This window comes from Panthera pardus, unplaced genomic scaffold, assembly GCF_024362965.1.
Source record: "Panthera pardus isolate Hobbes unplaced genomic scaffold, ASM2436296v1 HiC_scaffold_25, whole genome shotgun sequence".
NCBI lineage: Eukaryota > Metazoa > Chordata > Mammalia > Carnivora > Felidae > Panthera > Panthera pardus.
In genome coordinates, this window is record NW_026526821.1 from 22,646,360 (window position 1) to 22,662,261 (window position 15,902).

Below are 15,902 nucleotides of genomic sequence, written 5' to 3' on the forward strand. Positions count from 1 at the left end.
TAGAATTCCAGCCCTTGATTTTTCTTGTTTGTTTGATTGTGGATATGTATGAAAACCTGGGACCCCATACATCCTAGCTGGGAAAGAAATTTTCAGCTCCTCTTGGGGTTCCTTCCTGTGTCTGGAGTTAGGGGAACCAGGCTGGGCTATTCCTGGGATTACTGAGCAGTTTCCTCTGGGCCCAGCCCTGAGCTGTGGCCAGGGATATCCTGGGGCTATCAGGGCCATATCTCCACCGTTACAAAACCCTGAATAGAATGAGAGCAACAGAACCCCATCTGGGCCATGAGAGGAACCTCAAGCCAGGCAGGCCCAGGGTAGGAGGGTGGGCTCCGGAGTCAGCATGTGGGGCTTGAATTCCAGCTGTGCCATTTCTAGGAACGCGACCTTGGGTGATCCTTCCCATCTCACTCCAGTGGGAACCGTAGCACCTGTCGCCTAGAGTCCTGGAGGGCCGAATGGTCTGACCTCTGAGATGCATTTATGTGCACCTGACACTGGAGGTCGTCAGGCAACACAGGTGCCAGAGGTTCAATGGCATCTTATTTGGGTTCCCCCAAAAGCAAACACAGGATTTGAGAACTTGTCTCAAAGATCCTGAGACAAGGATTTGAGTGCAGGTCATTTATTTGGGAAGGGATTTTAGGAAACACTGGAAGTGACACAAGGAAGGGAAGGCAGCCAACAAAGGGGGATGTTGTCATTCCGCGGACAACCGAAGCTCAGTTTCGCTGAGGAACCCTGGGAGCCCGAGTGGAATGTGCAGCTCAGAGTCACCTGTCCGAAGAGCAAGGAGGCTGGGTACTGAGCTACCAACTCCCACCCATTGTTTGCTGGGGGCTGTGTGTAGGGGCAAAACTCTGTGATATTTGTAGCTTTCTCTGCATGGAGGCCAAGTGTGCTCTTGCAGTCACGAAAAAAGCCCTTTGGTGGAGAATGGCAGGTGTTCGGAGTGTGCTGTGTTGGGTGTGTAGGTGTGGGTGCGGAGGCGATGTGGGGCAGGGCACCGATAGCGTCTTCCACAAGACATGAGCAGGACGGTCGTGGTCCCAGCTGTGGACCAGCGAAGAAGACCAGAGTGCCTGCTCTCTTTCCATTATCTTCCACTAACCTCGCTCTTCCTCCTCTGCTCCTCCCAGGACCAAATCTGTTTCGTCCATGTCTGAGTTTGAAAGTTTGCTTGACTGTTCCCCCTACCTTGCCGGTGAAGCTGCCCGAGGCAAGAAGCTGCCCAACAACCCTGCCTTTGCCTTTGTGGGCACCCAGCCGGCGGACTCAGAGAAGGATGCCCAGGAACAGCCAGGGCTCTCGCCGCGGGACTGCAACCGCCTGGGCGCCCTGGGCTGCCAGGAGCCGGCAGGAAGGCAGATGCAGCGAAGCTACACGGCTCCTGATAAGACGGGTATCCGCGTGTACTACAGTCCCCCAGTGGCCCGGCGCCTGGGTGTCCCCGTGGTCCACGACAGAGAGGGCAAGATCATCATCGAGCCCGGCTTCCTTTTCACCACTGCCAAACCCAAAGAGTCAGCCGAGGCTGACAGGCTAGCTGAGAGCTCCTACAGCCGGTGGCTCTGCAACTTCTCACGGCAGCGCTTGGACGCAGGCTCGGGGGGCAGCCCTTCTGCGGCAGGGCCCGGCTTCCCGGCAGCCCTGCATGACTTTGAGATGTCTGGCAACATGAGCGACGACATGAAGGAGATCACCAACTGCGTGCGCCAGGCCATGCGCTCGGGCTCGCTGGAGAAGAAAGTGAAGAGCACGTCCAGCCAGACAGTGGGCCTGGCCAGTGTGGGCACGCAGACCATCCGCACGGTCAGCGTGGGCCTGCAGACGGACCCACCCCGCAGCGGTCTCCACGGCAAGAGCTGGTCACCTCGCAGCTCGTCACTCGTGTCGGTGCGCAGCAAGCAGATCTCCTCCTCCCTGGACAAGGTGCACTCGCGTATCGAGCGGCCGTGCTGCTCGCCCAAGTATGGCTCGCCAAAGCTCCAGAGGCGGTCCGTGTCCAAACTGGACAGCGCCAAGGACCGCAGCCTGTGGAACCTGCACCAAGGCAAGCAGAATGGCTCCGCCTGGGCCCGCTCCACCACCACACGGGACAGCCCTGTATTGAGGAACATCAATGACGGGCTGTCCAGCCTCTTCAGTGTTGTGGAGCACTCGGGGAGCACGGAGTCTGTCTGGAAACTGGGCATGTCCGAGGCCCGGGCCAAGCCTGAGCCTCCGAAGTATGGCATCGTGCAGGAGTTCTTCCGCAACGTGTGTGGCCGGGCACCAAGCCCCACCTCGGCGGCAGGGGAGGAGAGCACCAAGAAACCGGAGCCCCTCTCCCCAGCCAGTTACCATCAGCCAGAGGGCATGGCCAGGATCCTGAACAAGAAGGCAGCCAAGTCAGGCAGCAGCGAGGAGGTCAGACTCTCGGTGCTCCCCCAGGTGGGGAAGGATGGTGTCCCCCGGGATGGAGATGGAGCCACAGTCCTTCCCAATGAGGTAGGTGGGAAGGGCCTTCTCTTTTTTCTTGTCTGGGGTGTTGACTTAATGTCCAAACTCTTTTGGCTTTCAAACTCAGGAATATGGTTGTGTGTTTCAAAAAGTCTTTTTGCTGGTCTGGAATGGGGGGTGAGTGGGGCACTTGGCTGGCTTAGTCGGTAGAGCACGTGACTCTTATTCTCAGGGTCGTGAGTTCAAGCCTCATGTTGGGTGTAGAGCCCACTTTAATGAATGAATGGAAGAAAGGAAGGAAGGAATGGGGATTGGAAGGCCCCAGACCTGATGGATACATGGTCTGAATACAAGAAACTAGTGAACATGACTTATCTGACCACCACACACCAGAAATTGCTAGCATCCCCTCCAAGGAAGAGGTGTACTCACTGCTCTCCTGCAACCCAATGGAGCCAGTGTGTTTGGTTCATGAGAGCCAATTGTGTGCATCTCTGTGTGCAGTAAAGCACCTGGAGATCGGCCACAGTAGGAGGATTTACACCATGAAAATTGACAGGTGCTCCAAATCAGGGCTTCTCCCCTCGCTCCTGGAAAACTAGTTATTAAACATTTTCCGGGGCGCTTGGGTGGCTCAGTCGGTTGAGCGTCCGACTTTGGCTCAGGTCATGATCTCATGGTTCATGGGTTTGAGCCCCGCGTCAGGCTCTGTGCTGACAGCTCAGAGCCTGGAACCTGCTTTGGATTCTGTGTCTCCCTCTCTCTCTGTCCCCCTACCCCCGCCCCACCCCGCCCCCGGCTTGTGCTGTGTCTCTCTCAGTCTCTCAAAAATAAATAAACGTTAAAAAAAAAACTTAAACATTTTCCCACACACCCCAGCCTACCCCCTAAGACTCTTTGCCTAAGTGCTTCTATTTCCTCTGAGAATCTTTTGCTGCACATGCCACCCCTGCACCCCCAGATATCAATTTCAGATTTGGTTAGGGATTATTTGCATGTTAGTAAAAGAATGCATATAAATTAGTTTTCCAGAAAGGGAAATGGTGGAACATCTTATGGATCCCAGGCATAAGGACCCGAAGCCCTCAGCACCTTCTCTGACTTCCTCTCCTCTCCCTTGAGCTTTGTTTTCTCTGATGTCTACTTTCTTCCTGTCTCTCTCTCTCTTGCCTTTGCATATATGGTCCCAGCTCTGCTTCTATAACATCTTCTAGTTCAAACATCTAAGAGACACTGACTCAAATCCCTCTGTCTAATTTCAGATTACTAGAAGAAAGAAGAGATTGGGATTGGTCTAACTTGAGTGCAGTACCACCTTGATCTAGCCATATCATGTGATATCACATGGGTGATATCACATGACCTGCGGTGCACTCAGTAAAGGTTGTAGGTGGAGGGCAAGGAGGTGGCATGGGCTGTGATTGGCCCGTTTGTATGTGTAGGTGGTTTCTAGTTTTTTTTTTGTTTTTTTTGTTTTTTGTTTTTTTTTTTTTTAAATGTTTTTAACATTTATTATTGAGAGACAGAGAGACGCAGAGTGTGAGCAGGGGAGGGGTAGAGAGAGGGGGAGACACAGGATCTGAAGTAGGCTGCAGGCTCTGAGCTGTCAGCACAGAGCCCCACACGGGGCTCGAACTCACGATCTGTGAGATCATGACCTGAGGCGAAGTCAGTCGCCTAACCAACTGAGCCACCCAGGCGCCCCTGGTTTCTAGTTTTTATCTATCATACATAATGCTGTGGTGGACAAGGTGCAAAAACATTTGTCCACATTTCAGATTATTTCCTTAGGTTTGAGTTGCAGAAATGGGATTACAGGATAAAAGAACATAACATTTTAAAGGCGTTTGATAAATATTGCCAAATTGTCTTTTTTTTTTTTTTTTTTTTTTTTAAGATTTTAATTTTAAGTAATCTCTCCACCCAGCATGGGGCACGGACTCACAAACCCCCGATCAAGAGTTGCATGCTCCACTGACTGAGCCAGCCAGGCACCTTGCCAAATTGTCTTTCAAAAGATTTTGCCCAGGGGTGCCTGGGTGGCTCAGTCTGTTGGGTGTCTAACTCTTAATTTTGGCTCAGGTCATGATCTTACAGTTTGTGGGATTGAGCCCTGTGTTGGGCTCTGTGCTGACAGTGTGGAGCCTGCTTGAGACTCTCTCTCTCCCTCTCTCTTTGCCCCTCACTTGCTCTCTCTCTCTCTTTCAAAATCAATAAATAAACATTAAAAAAAAAAAAAAAGGAGTTTGCCTAATTTCTACAGCCTCTAGTGTATGTGGTTAGTACTTTACTTCTCCATACTCTCGAACCAGCAGGCCTTACTTAAAAAAAAAAAGTATTTTAAATTCTTACCTTTTTTTAACTTTAAAAAATTTTTCCGTTTAATGTACATACTGAACATATAATAAAAATATGCCTCACTGAAGTCTCATAGACCAAACACACTCATTGTATTAGGGTTCTTTAGAGAAACAGAATCAATAGACTGTGTGTGTGTATACATACGTGTGTCTGTGTACATGTGTGTGTATAGAGAGAGGCAGAATTTTTTTTATAAGGAGGCGGCTCACATACATAATTATGGAGTCCTAAAACCTAGAGGATAAGTTGGCAAGTTGGAGACCCAGCAGAGCTGATGGTTTAGCTCCAGTCTGAGCTCAAAAACCTGAGAACCGGGAGAGCTAGTGATGTAATTCCAGTACAGCGCATGTAGCTAATATAGTTCCAGTCCTAGGACCATCAGGCAGGAAGAATTCTTATTCAGGGAGAGTCAGTGTTTTTGTTCTTCCAGCCTTCAACTGATTAGATGAGGTTCACCCCCATTAGAGAGAGCAATATGCTTTGCTGATTTAAAGGTTAATCTCATCCAAAAGCAGCTTCACAGAAGCTCTCAGGATAATGTGTGACCAAATATCTGGGCACCTTGTGGCCCAGTCAAGTTGGCACATAAAATTAACCATCACACCCATATCACCACATGTATATCAAGAGACACAGGTGGCATTTTGGATGTTGATTTCAAAGCTGATCCAGATATTTTTCACTATGTAAAATATCATGTTACCCATTGACTCAGTAGTTCTTCTAGGAATGTAGCCTATGGAAATATTCACAGAGGTGGGAGAACATGCTTGTATAAATAAATGTATGGCATTATTAATAAAAATTGCTAACATTTATTGCGTACTTAGTAGGCACTATGCCAAATGCTTTGCCTGTTATATTTGATTTCACCCTCACAACATTTTGGGAAAGGCATCATGTCCTTCATCTTAGAGAGAAGGAAATCAAGGTTCAGAGAGGTTAAGTAACTTATCCAAGGTCATACAGCTGGTAAATGGCAGGGCTAGGATTTGAACCAAGCAATTTAGTTCTATAGCAGCACTTTTAACCATTATCCCTGTGTGTTGATAATAGTGAAAAAAATTAGAAACTATCTAAAATGCATGTAAAAAATGAATTGGATAAATAAATTAAGGTACTGTGTTTCCATTCAGTAGAATAATGTATAGTATATAGCCATTAAGAAGAAGGAAATCTAGATATACATAACGACAGAAAAGTGCTTATGTTTTGCAGTTACAAACTATGCTGTAGCAGATGATGTCATTTTGATAAATGTATGGGTGTGCAATGTGTTGAGAATTTATGTTTGATGGATAACATCTACTTTTTTCTCTGTGTGTTCCAGAATTGATTACATTGTGGAATGTTATTTATGAATATTTGTTATGGTTCTAATGGGAGAAAAACAATTTTAAAGAATTGGTGTAGAGAGGGGGCCACAGCCCCTGGGAACCGGTTCCTCAGGCAAGGCTGGGTCCAAATTCCTTGCCCAGCTGGCCACCCAGCCTCTGGGTAGCCGGTGCCTCTTGGCTCTTTCTGACTTCCTCCTCTCTTCCCCTAGGATGCTGTTTGTGACTGCAGTACTCAGTCTCTCACTTCCTGCTTCGCCCGGCCGTCCCGCGCTGCCATCCGCCATTCTCCTTCCAAGTGCAGGCTGCATCCCTCAGAGTCCGGCTGGGGTGGGGAGGAGAGGGCAGCTCCCCCCAGCGAGTGACAGAGCAGCCGTGCTCCCCACCTCAACCAGCCCATTCCCTGGATAGCTGAGGGGAACAAACGGAGAGGGGACGAGGCGAGGGGCCCATGCCGTCGGCATCGTCTCGCCCTGGAGGGACAGCAGCTGCACCACTGCCAGACAACAGCATTCCCATCCAGGTAAAGCGGGGTCTCCTGCTGACTGCTGGGTGGTGATCTCTGACTTCCTAGGGGAAGGCAGTGAGTGGAAGGAAGACCACAGCTAGGCTTCGGAAGTGGTTCCAGAGAGATCCTCTGGGAGCCCATCCATTGGGAGAGCCTTGCCTCGTTCTGCCCAAACCCCCTTCTCAGAAGAGCCAAGGAAAGGATACACTTCTGGCCATGCTCCTCAGGGGAAAAGGCTCACAGAGATGTTCCCTGCCAACCACGTCCTCCTTCACGGGGAGGAAACACCAATGAGAAGAACAGTCTTTGCTGTAAGAGTCAACGTGGGGTTCCTGGTGAAGCTGAGGTGGGCATCATCCCCATCCCTTCCTTCTCCCCACTTCTTCCTCCTCCCAGCCCCACTGCTCTGGATTGCTATGGCTCTAGGGGGTATGATAGGGCAGTAGCCAGGGCCAGCATCTGCTTGGAATCCTGGAGCCCTGGATCTCCCTGTGCATAGCCTAGATGCAGCAAGGACTGGAAGATGAGGTAGAAAAGTGTGGGGCTCAGGGTTGGGTAGCCACTGGAACTGCCTCCCTGGTCAAGGTGGCTTGCGGGGCACCAACCTTGCCAGGAAACACCTTGAAGACAGAAATAGGTAGGGTCAGTTTCAAGACCTGGTGCACAGATAAATGCCTAAATACCCACTGCCTTGATGGCTGGGGGCCTCTTTCCCTGGCACCCTGGAGAGGCGTGACACATCTCCACTGTGTTTACATCCTGTGGCTGGTGGAGAGCAAACATGTTCCCAGTGAGAGACTCCCAACTGGCCACACCAGGCCAAGGAGCACTCCAAGAGGCCAGTGCCCCAGGACGTGCTAGTGGACTGGGGCCTGGAAACACATTTCCTCGGTTGTTTATTTGAAGTTTTCTTACTATAAATATTTAAGGTAGTTTTACTTTATTTTAATAATTTAATTTACCCCAAAGTCCCTAAGGTAATTTATTGGAGGTTCTGACATGTATTCTTGCCATTGGGACAAAGTGAGGCTTCTAACACGATGGACAGGCATGGGGTCCCCCATGCCCACGAGGCAGCTCGGCAGCTGAGCTCTGGTCTCTTGGTCAAGTTTGGAGGGCCCCCCCCGGTAGAACTGGAGCCCTGCAGCTTGCTCCCCAGTACCGCTGACCATCTGGCCTCAGAGCACTGCTTTTCACTCACTGCTAGGTACTTGGCTGACCCCCAGCAGTCAGTCTGTAAACGCTCACTGACAGGGTGGAGGGCTGGGCCACTGTCCCCACTTCCCAAACATTCTCCATCTGCCCTCATTTTCCTCCCTCCCTCAGAAACCTTTTTTTAAGGAGTCAAACACAGATTCCTAAGGCTCTGTCAAGAGCATGGCTATCTCTCCAAATTCCCCAAATGAGAACTCACAGGAAAACAGGACTGAACTTCGAGAATGTTGTTTATTGCAGCTTTGCACATGGACCTGAGAGTGCCAGCCTGCCTCAGCTCTCACCACCTGCCAGCCTTCTCACCAGCCTCTTTCCTTAGCCTTATGGCCTCTCCTGGCCCCTGTTCCAGCCCCAGCTCCACTGCCCGCCCTTGCCCACGTCCCACGTGAGCTGCCTGAGCCATCAGACAGACTCTGCCATGTGGCTCATTGCAATGTGGCGGGAAAGGCCTCAGCTGGCCTCCCTGTCGGTGCCAGTAAACCCATTTCGGTTGCACACATGCCCCCACACACGCAGATGCGTGGACCTCCTGCAACTGGCTGGGGGCCCAGAGTGGAAATACCAGAATAAAGCCACTTGTCTGTGGAATTTAGGAAGACCAAAAGCCAGCAGTTTTGCTTGTTTGTCCCCAGGACTCAGGAGACACCTCTGCATTCCCACCTGCTCCCAGTCCTGCCCTTTCAGGGTCACATGGACAAGTCACCAAAGTCCTTCATATCCATTCCCAATGGGCAGAATGTGAGGGTCATGTCGGTCTGACCAGGTACTTCCTTATGCCATAATGACTTGTGCGGGCAGAGTGGGCAGGCCAATGGAGCCAAGAGCCTGTCCCCTTTGGGGTGCCACTGCTCCCACCCAAAAGGTCAGGGGGCCCCTCCAAGGTTATGTCCGGGTGAGGGGATTCACACCAGGCCACACGCCACCAGAGGCCTTCTGCCATCTCCCCAAGCCGTGGAGGGTCAGGGAGGTAGCACTCCCAGCCTTGGGGAGAAATCCTCGCGAGACCTGAGCCCTGAGGCTTACGGACCGCCCAGCCTTACCATCGTCCTCGTCCAAGATTGTCCTTGCCATCTCTTGTCTCAGCGCCTGGCTGCCCGGCCCTCCAGTTGGTGTCAGAGGCTCCAGATCTTGGTTTTCAATACTTCCTGCATGCCACTGTGCAAGGTCACTCATCACTGTTCCTACAGAAGCCTCTGGACATGGGGCTTGATGGGGTTGAAAATGTTATGTGTAAATATTGGTTTGGTTTGATTTTTAGCATTTTAATTAGTAACTGGTTGTGTTTTCTTTTTTGGGGTGTGGGGGGTTGGTTTGTAAAATCTCTACTCTTTTGGAATGTAATTTCTAAGTTTGTTTCTTCAAATGCCTTTTAAGTCTTGGTAACATTCCCAAAGCAGAAAACTGCCTGACCCACAGTGGGGATTCCCCTGGAGCACCCAGGAAGGAACACTGCCCTTCTTCTCATTTTCCCCCTTCCTACTCCTCCTCTGCCATTTTACTCCCAGAACTTTTTCCTCCTCTTCCTTCTCCCTGACTCCCTCTACCCTTCTTCCTTTTCTGCCGTCTCCACTCTCTTCCACCAAAGTCCCAAGGAACCCAGGGGTCCTAATTTCCTACAGACCACTAGGCTTATTGTGTTGGCACCAGTTGGCTGGGGAGGGGACACAGGGGACCCTGATTGACCTAACTGACCTGGTCAATTGCCCAGATTGACCTAAACTGGATGACCTCATGTTTTCTGTGCCTGACCTCTTCCCAAAGCCAAACTAGATCCTCCTGGTGGCAGTGATTGTATTTGAAATGAAAATCAGACCACGTTGGCACATCAGTGGCTCCTAAATCTTGCATGCACAAAGCATCTGTGTCCAGTTTCTTGTCTCCCTGTTTTCCTCCCACTTTGATCCCCACCAAAGACTGACCAATTTAAAACCACCTCCAAGAGGTCTTGCTTTCTGTGAACTCAAAATGGGCCCCACCTCTTGGTCTTCCCCCAGGGACACTCCTCTCCCAGTTGCTCTCCCAGATGACAAAGTCAAGGGCCCAAAGACTCGACCCTCTTACACGCTGACCACTATATGGTTCCATCATACCCATCCCTGTACACCTTTCACGGTTTCATCACCAGCCTGTTGTCCTCTTGCGCACCCAACTTTCAGGCTCTTCCTCCCTCTCCCCTCCCATCCAGAATGTCCCTCACCTTCCAGCCTCACCAGCCCCCACAAGCTCCCACTACCTCTTCAGTCATAATAATCATCATCCTGTACACACCCCACCTAGAGCACTTTACTATCTAGAAATTGCTCCCCTCTCCCCTTCCCCCCACCCCTCCACACACACACCCCCCCCCACACCGCCCCGTCTCCTTCAGACCTCTCAGGGACAGCTCTGGGAGGCAGCCTTGGTAGGATGGGTTAGTGCAGATAAGGAAACTGAGGTGCAGGTCTCATCCCAGAGTCCCCTAACTGGGAAGTCAGCGAGCCTAGACTAGGACCTGGGTCCATCAGATCCCCTGGCCCAACTCCATCCTTCTTGCTGTGTAAACCCACTGCCCCACTGGGGGCTTTTTTGTGTAGGTACAAAACACCCAGAATATGCCACTACCTAACCCAGACACGAAACCATGCAATGGTCACCACTATCCATTTCCAGAACTTTTTATCACCCAAGCTGAAATTGTACCCACTGAACAATAACACCTCCCCACCCCCTCACCAAGTCCCTGGTAACCTCTGTTCTACTTTCTGTCTCTATGAATTTGTCTATTCTAGGTAGTTCATATAAATGGAATCATAGTATCTGTCCTTTTGTGTCAAATCCCCTCAACTTTTTAGATGAAAAATCAGGCCCAGAGAAGAGAGTGGCTTGCCCAAGGTCAAACTAAACAGGACCAGACCCATGTTTCCTGACTCTCAGCAGGTGCTGCATCCCCAGCGGTGAATGAGACCCCTCCACCCTGACATTCTTTGCTCTTGGTCGAGCCCTTTCCTCTCTCTGGGATCAGTCTGTTCACTACCCCACCCCTCCTCCTGCCCATCCTCTCTGTTACCATCTTCCACCAAAACTCCTCTCCTCCTGCCTCCTCTTCTCAGCTGGTTCCCACCAACAAACCAAGTGCCCTGGCCCTTGGCCAGGTGTTCTTCTTAACACCCGAGCTTACCTTAGCACCCATCCCTTAATGCTCCCAGAACAGCTTCTCCAGCTCGGCTCCCTTGCCATGGATTTCCCTGGTACGTCAGCAACCCCTCCCTGGCCCCCTCAGGCTCACATTTCCATCCTGTCCAGGAAGTGCCTGTGTCTGTGGTCATCCATCTCTGATGTTTGCTGTCACATTTGGTGGTGTTTCTTGGGTTCTGCTTTATTTATTTTGTGTTTTCTCACACTAAAGGAGGCACCTTTCCAACACCTCAGACAGCATTAGCCTTGCCAGCCCTTCACATTGGGTTTGGCCCCAGCGACCTCCCAGCTGAGCAGGACATCCCCTAGGTCCACTCTTGAACCTTATTATCTTCTCTGTCCCAGGCTCAGGACCCCATCACCGTCCACTGTTGGGTGGGGCAGACTTGAATGCCTCCTTCTGGGCTCCTGTACCCTCCTCAGTCCTGCCTAGCCTTGTTTGGAAAGCAGATGTAGCCTGGCTTGGGTTCTTCTCTTCCTAGGTCATTCACCCATTGGTCTGTCTGTACATTTGACACCGCACTATCCTCTCTGCTCTTCCCTAGGCCTCACTGCCTCCAGAATAGCTTATCCTAGCAGAACCTCACCCAGGCTTTACAAATTACCCCTCCCAATGGCGTTTAAAGTTTGCAAAATCCATAGACCCAAGAACCTCAAGGAACATGATGCTGGGCCCACATCCCTTGCCCAGGGGTCCTCCTCACTGCCTGCTACTCTTCCCTCACCCTCCTTGGACCCTCCCTTGTTTATCCCATCAGCCCTGTTTCCTTCCCTCCTTGCCCTTGACCAGCCCATGAGACCCCAGACCCTAAGGAAAGAAGCTCTGGTTTCCAATAAGCATCCTTGGAGGGCTGAGGTAGTCAGGGCTTGGATGCTTTGTTACAGTCAATTCTGATACCAAACTGTTCTGTGAAGAGGAACCTCAGCTGGGAATCTGGAGACCTGGTCCAAGTGTGAGATCTCTTCTCCATTTGCCTGGTTCTAAGAGCCTCCCCATTCTGTGATTTTATGATGTGCATCAGGATTATCCTCAGGGCCCCAGAACACCCCTTGTGTTTTGGGATCCTGCATCACCATCTTCTCTCCACTGGACCCTGGTATCCTGGCTCTCTCTCTACTCTGCCTCTGATCTCTGTGCCTTAGTTTATTTCTCTGCACAGGGGACTCACCACAAGACTATTCCCAGAAGCTTCCCGGGTATTTTGGTGCCTCAAAGGCTGGGCCTTGCCAGCTGTGGCCCGGCTCCCTGTCACTGCCTCAGGACACCAAGTTGCTGAGAATGAGGTGCCTGGAGGTTCTCAAAGCAGCTGGAGCATCACCTGGGAACTTGACAGAAATGAAAAGTACTGGCCCCACCCAAGACCTTTGGAATTAGAAATTCTGTTGTGGGGCCCAGCAAGTTGGGGGTTATTAATAAGCCCTCCAGGTGATTCTCATACAACAGGAGTTGGCCAACTGCTGACCTACACTAGCAATCAATCAGTGTAGCCTGGTGAAGGACTGAGGATGGACCAGACCAAGAACAGGTGGAAAATACCAATCTCATCTAGATGCCTGAGAGACTGGGAACTCTCCCTGCCCACCCCTCCCTGCCAAACAAAACAACTATGTCCTTCTTTTCCTAGAAGCTGGAGGGCAGGAAGGCTATAATTTTCCTTTCCCTGCCTCTGGCTTAGTTCCAGCTCTGCTCATAAAAGGCCATGTAGGGTTGTGCTAGCCAGGCAGCAGGTATGAGTCCTTGGGAGGGGGGAGGGGGAGCAGGAGAAAAACACCCTCACCATGTATCCCTTGGTAACCTCACCATAGGAGCATGGCCTCTCTTCATGTAGTAAAAAACCTAACTCCTCAAGGAAAGAATCCTAAATCCCTAGCTCCTCCCCTTCCTCCTTCCACCTCCAGGGAAACTGAATAGACAGTGCCAAAAAACAGCTCCAACACCCAGCAGCTGGGGAAGACAGCCAGAACCTGTCGTCTCACCTTGGCCCTCCTTCCCCAACACCTGCCAATACTGTGAAGCCCCCTTCCTGCCCAGCCTGGTTTCTTGGTGAGGGTCCTGCAGTTGTGGGCCCTGGGGGGCCCCCAGGGAAGGGCCTTTGGGAGGGAAGGGACCAAGGGCATCCTTGGGCCAAACTGTCTGCCTCTCCTGTCCACTGTTTTCTCTTCCCCACTTCTGTCTTCAAAAGGCTCCTTCCCAAGATGGATTGGGTGCTAGGACAACTGGTCCAATCCGCCAGCTATCCCTGCCCCTGTGTCTTATTTCAGACATAAGAATAACTGTACAGTGTAAACTTACAAAAGGTTTTTAATGGTTGTAGATTGGAAATAAAGTATGTCATATGAAGAGTTTCCTTGGATTTGGCCTCCTCTCTGATTTCTCTTACAGGGTGGGTGGGGCCCCCATCAGATCTGAAACCCGACTCTTCCCCCCCCCCCCCCTCCAATCCCAGCCCAGATGCCTGGAAAGGAGGGAGTCCTGGGATGCCACAGCCAACTGGCTGGCTTGGCGTCACTTGTGAGGGGCCACCAGGGGTTCCAGATGGTGACTCCTTACATCTCAGAGCCTCCTAGAATGTGTGATATGACCGCTGAAAAACATGCAGAGTGTTCAAAAAATATTATTTTCTACAAAAAACTTTAAAACATTTATCATAGAAAAAATAAAGAGGACACATTAGACATGGGTCAGTTATCTATTATAGTGTAATTGGCCCAAAAACATTTATTGGATCACAGGTGCTGTGAATCCGGAATTTGAGAGCTGGGTAGTTCTGATTCAGCGTCTCAAGAGGTTGCTGTCAAGGGTCAATCAGGCTGCAGTCATGTGGAGGCTTGACTTGGACTAGAAGATCCATTTGTAAGGTGGCTCACTCCTGTGCCTGGCAAGTCATTGTTGGCGTTTTTCCCCACATAGACCTTTCCATAGGGCTGCTTGAGTATCCTCACAACATGGCAGCTGGCTTACCCTAGAGCAGGTAATCTATGAGAACACAGGGTAGAAGTCACAATGCTTTTTGACTAAACTTTGAAAATCACAGTCATTTCTGCAGTATCTTCTTGGTTATACAGGTCAGCCCTACTCAGTGTGGGAGAAGAACACACAGAGCATGAACAGCAGGAATCAGAGCTCAGTGGGGACCATCTTGGAAACTGGCTATCATATGAAAAATCTACATCTCTGTCCCTCTATTTTTTTCTAGGGGTGTGGCAGGAGGCCGGGGGGGTGGGGGGGGGGCGGGGAGAGGCTAACAACAGCCAGGCCTGTGCTAGGCATTGAGAATGCAGTGGATGGGCCTGGAAGACAGGAAAGCAAATGTCAATGGTAGGGGGAACCCAGGGTGTTCAGGGAGCCAAGAGGAATTGGAAGGTCTCACAGAAAGGATATATGAACTAGCACCTGAGGTTGAGATGGTGAGTAAATGAAGGGGATAGTGGTATATTATAGGCAGGACGCTGATGGGAGGTGGCTCCAGGGGAGGCACTGCATGTACCGAAGCCTAGCAGAGAACAGAGCACAACAGGGGAACCAAAGGTTGTCACTGGAGTGAGGAGTGATGAAAAAGGAGAGTCAGATCATGCAGTGCCTTATGAGGGAAGGAATGTACACATCGTGTGGACAGTCGGAAACCATGGGAGAATTGAAAGCAGAGAAAGCACAGAGGATGTACTGGGTCTGGAATCCGTGAAGCAGTATTCTCACTGTGCCTCAGGATGACCAGTCCTGGCTGGGAACAGTGTTCTGTTCTTGGGACACTGACAAACAAGGACTTGATAGAGGTGGGCAGACATAGAAGGAACTGGGTACCACTGAGCCCCCAGAGTGTGATATTCAGGGGACCAAGAGCAAATCTGTTTTCAGATGGCCATTAGAACCAGCAGGTTGGAACCACAGGGTGGAAAATTACAGGAAGGGAGATTTCTACCTCCTATCAGAAAACTCTTCCAAGGACCGTAGCTGCTATGGAAGGATGACCACAGTCATATTCCAGCTGTTCCTCCCCAATTCGTCTTTCAGACTTTATGGGCTTCTAATAATTCAACATTTGGTTTCAGATCTGAAAGGACCGCATACGCAAGGGGACATTTCCATGGCCTCATGCTAGGTGCTGAAGAAGCAGCCTGCTCTCTGGGGGCTCGCTCCCATGCCAGCAAGGGATAGTGGAATAGGCACGGTTGGGCTTCTGGGAGCATATAATTTTCAGCCTGGAGTCTCAAAGAAGAATCTGAGAGGGATTAATTCCCAATTTTGGCTTAAAATTGGAGAATTTTGCAAGATAAACCTGGAATGCGCTACCCAGAGGGAACGGCTTGAGCAAAGGAGCAGAGGGAAGAAGCAATAGGGGTAGGCAGAGGAGCTGTAAGCAGTTTGGGGAGGGGGTGGCCTGCAATAAGGCTACAAAGGAGAATTCTTGAACTTTGCCAAGTATTGAAGGGACCACAGAAAGAAAAAGTGCTAGAGTAGGAGTAGGATAGAATGAAACAAACTTGAGTACAGAGGTCCATTTCGTCCTGGGAGAGACAAGGCCCGCGTTTTTGTAACTAACAATGCAAAGAGAGGGCGGGGACCATGGCCTAACCGGGGCAGGGCATCAGATGCCCTGTGGCCCACTGTATTCCTTTGGCAAGCAAGTACCTCTCTGGGCCTCGGCCTCCCCAACTTCAATGCGCTCTGGGCGTGTCAGACACAAACGACAAGATGAGGTGGCGTCCAGTACGTAGATGGGGACTCCTCCCCGGGCGTGGCGTAGCTGGGGAAATGGGTTACGCTGCCCGATTTGGACCAGTAAGGACTCGACAGAAGCGGGCAGAAGGCCGAGGCTTGAATACTAGTCTACGCATGCGCTTCCAAGGAGGCCGGCGTTCTGCGCACG

General features: G+C 50.8%; 1 protein-coding gene and 1 long non-coding RNA gene across 5 annotated transcripts in view; one reads left to right on the forward strand and one right to left on the reverse strand.

Moving 5' to 3' along the window:
- Positions 1-13,388, forward strand: part of SOGA1 (suppressor of glucose, autophagy associated 1) — a 71,512-nt gene extending 58,124 nt beyond the window's left edge. For all 4 annotated transcript variants that reach the window (XM_053890272.1, XM_053890273.1, XM_053890274.1 and 1 more), the window contains 2 exons: positions 1,140-2,490; positions 6,350-13,388. In XM_053890272.1, coding sequence (XP_053746247.1) covers positions 1,140-2,490; positions 6,350-6,502 — 1,504 coding nt within the window. In that variant the 3' untranslated portion in view covers positions 6,503-13,388. The remainder of the gene's footprint in view (positions 1-1,139; positions 2,491-6,349) is intronic.
- A 328-nt stretch (positions 13,389-13,716) lies between these two features.
- Positions 13,717-15,856, reverse strand: LOC109272485 (uncharacterized). Its single transcript, XR_002082488.2, has 2 exons — positions 15,665-15,856; positions 13,717-14,011 (listed from the first exon to the last, which is right to left on the reverse strand). It is a non-coding gene; the product is annotated as an uncharacterized LOC109272485 (long non-coding RNA).
- Between the last annotated feature and the right edge of the window lie 46 nt (positions 15,857-15,902).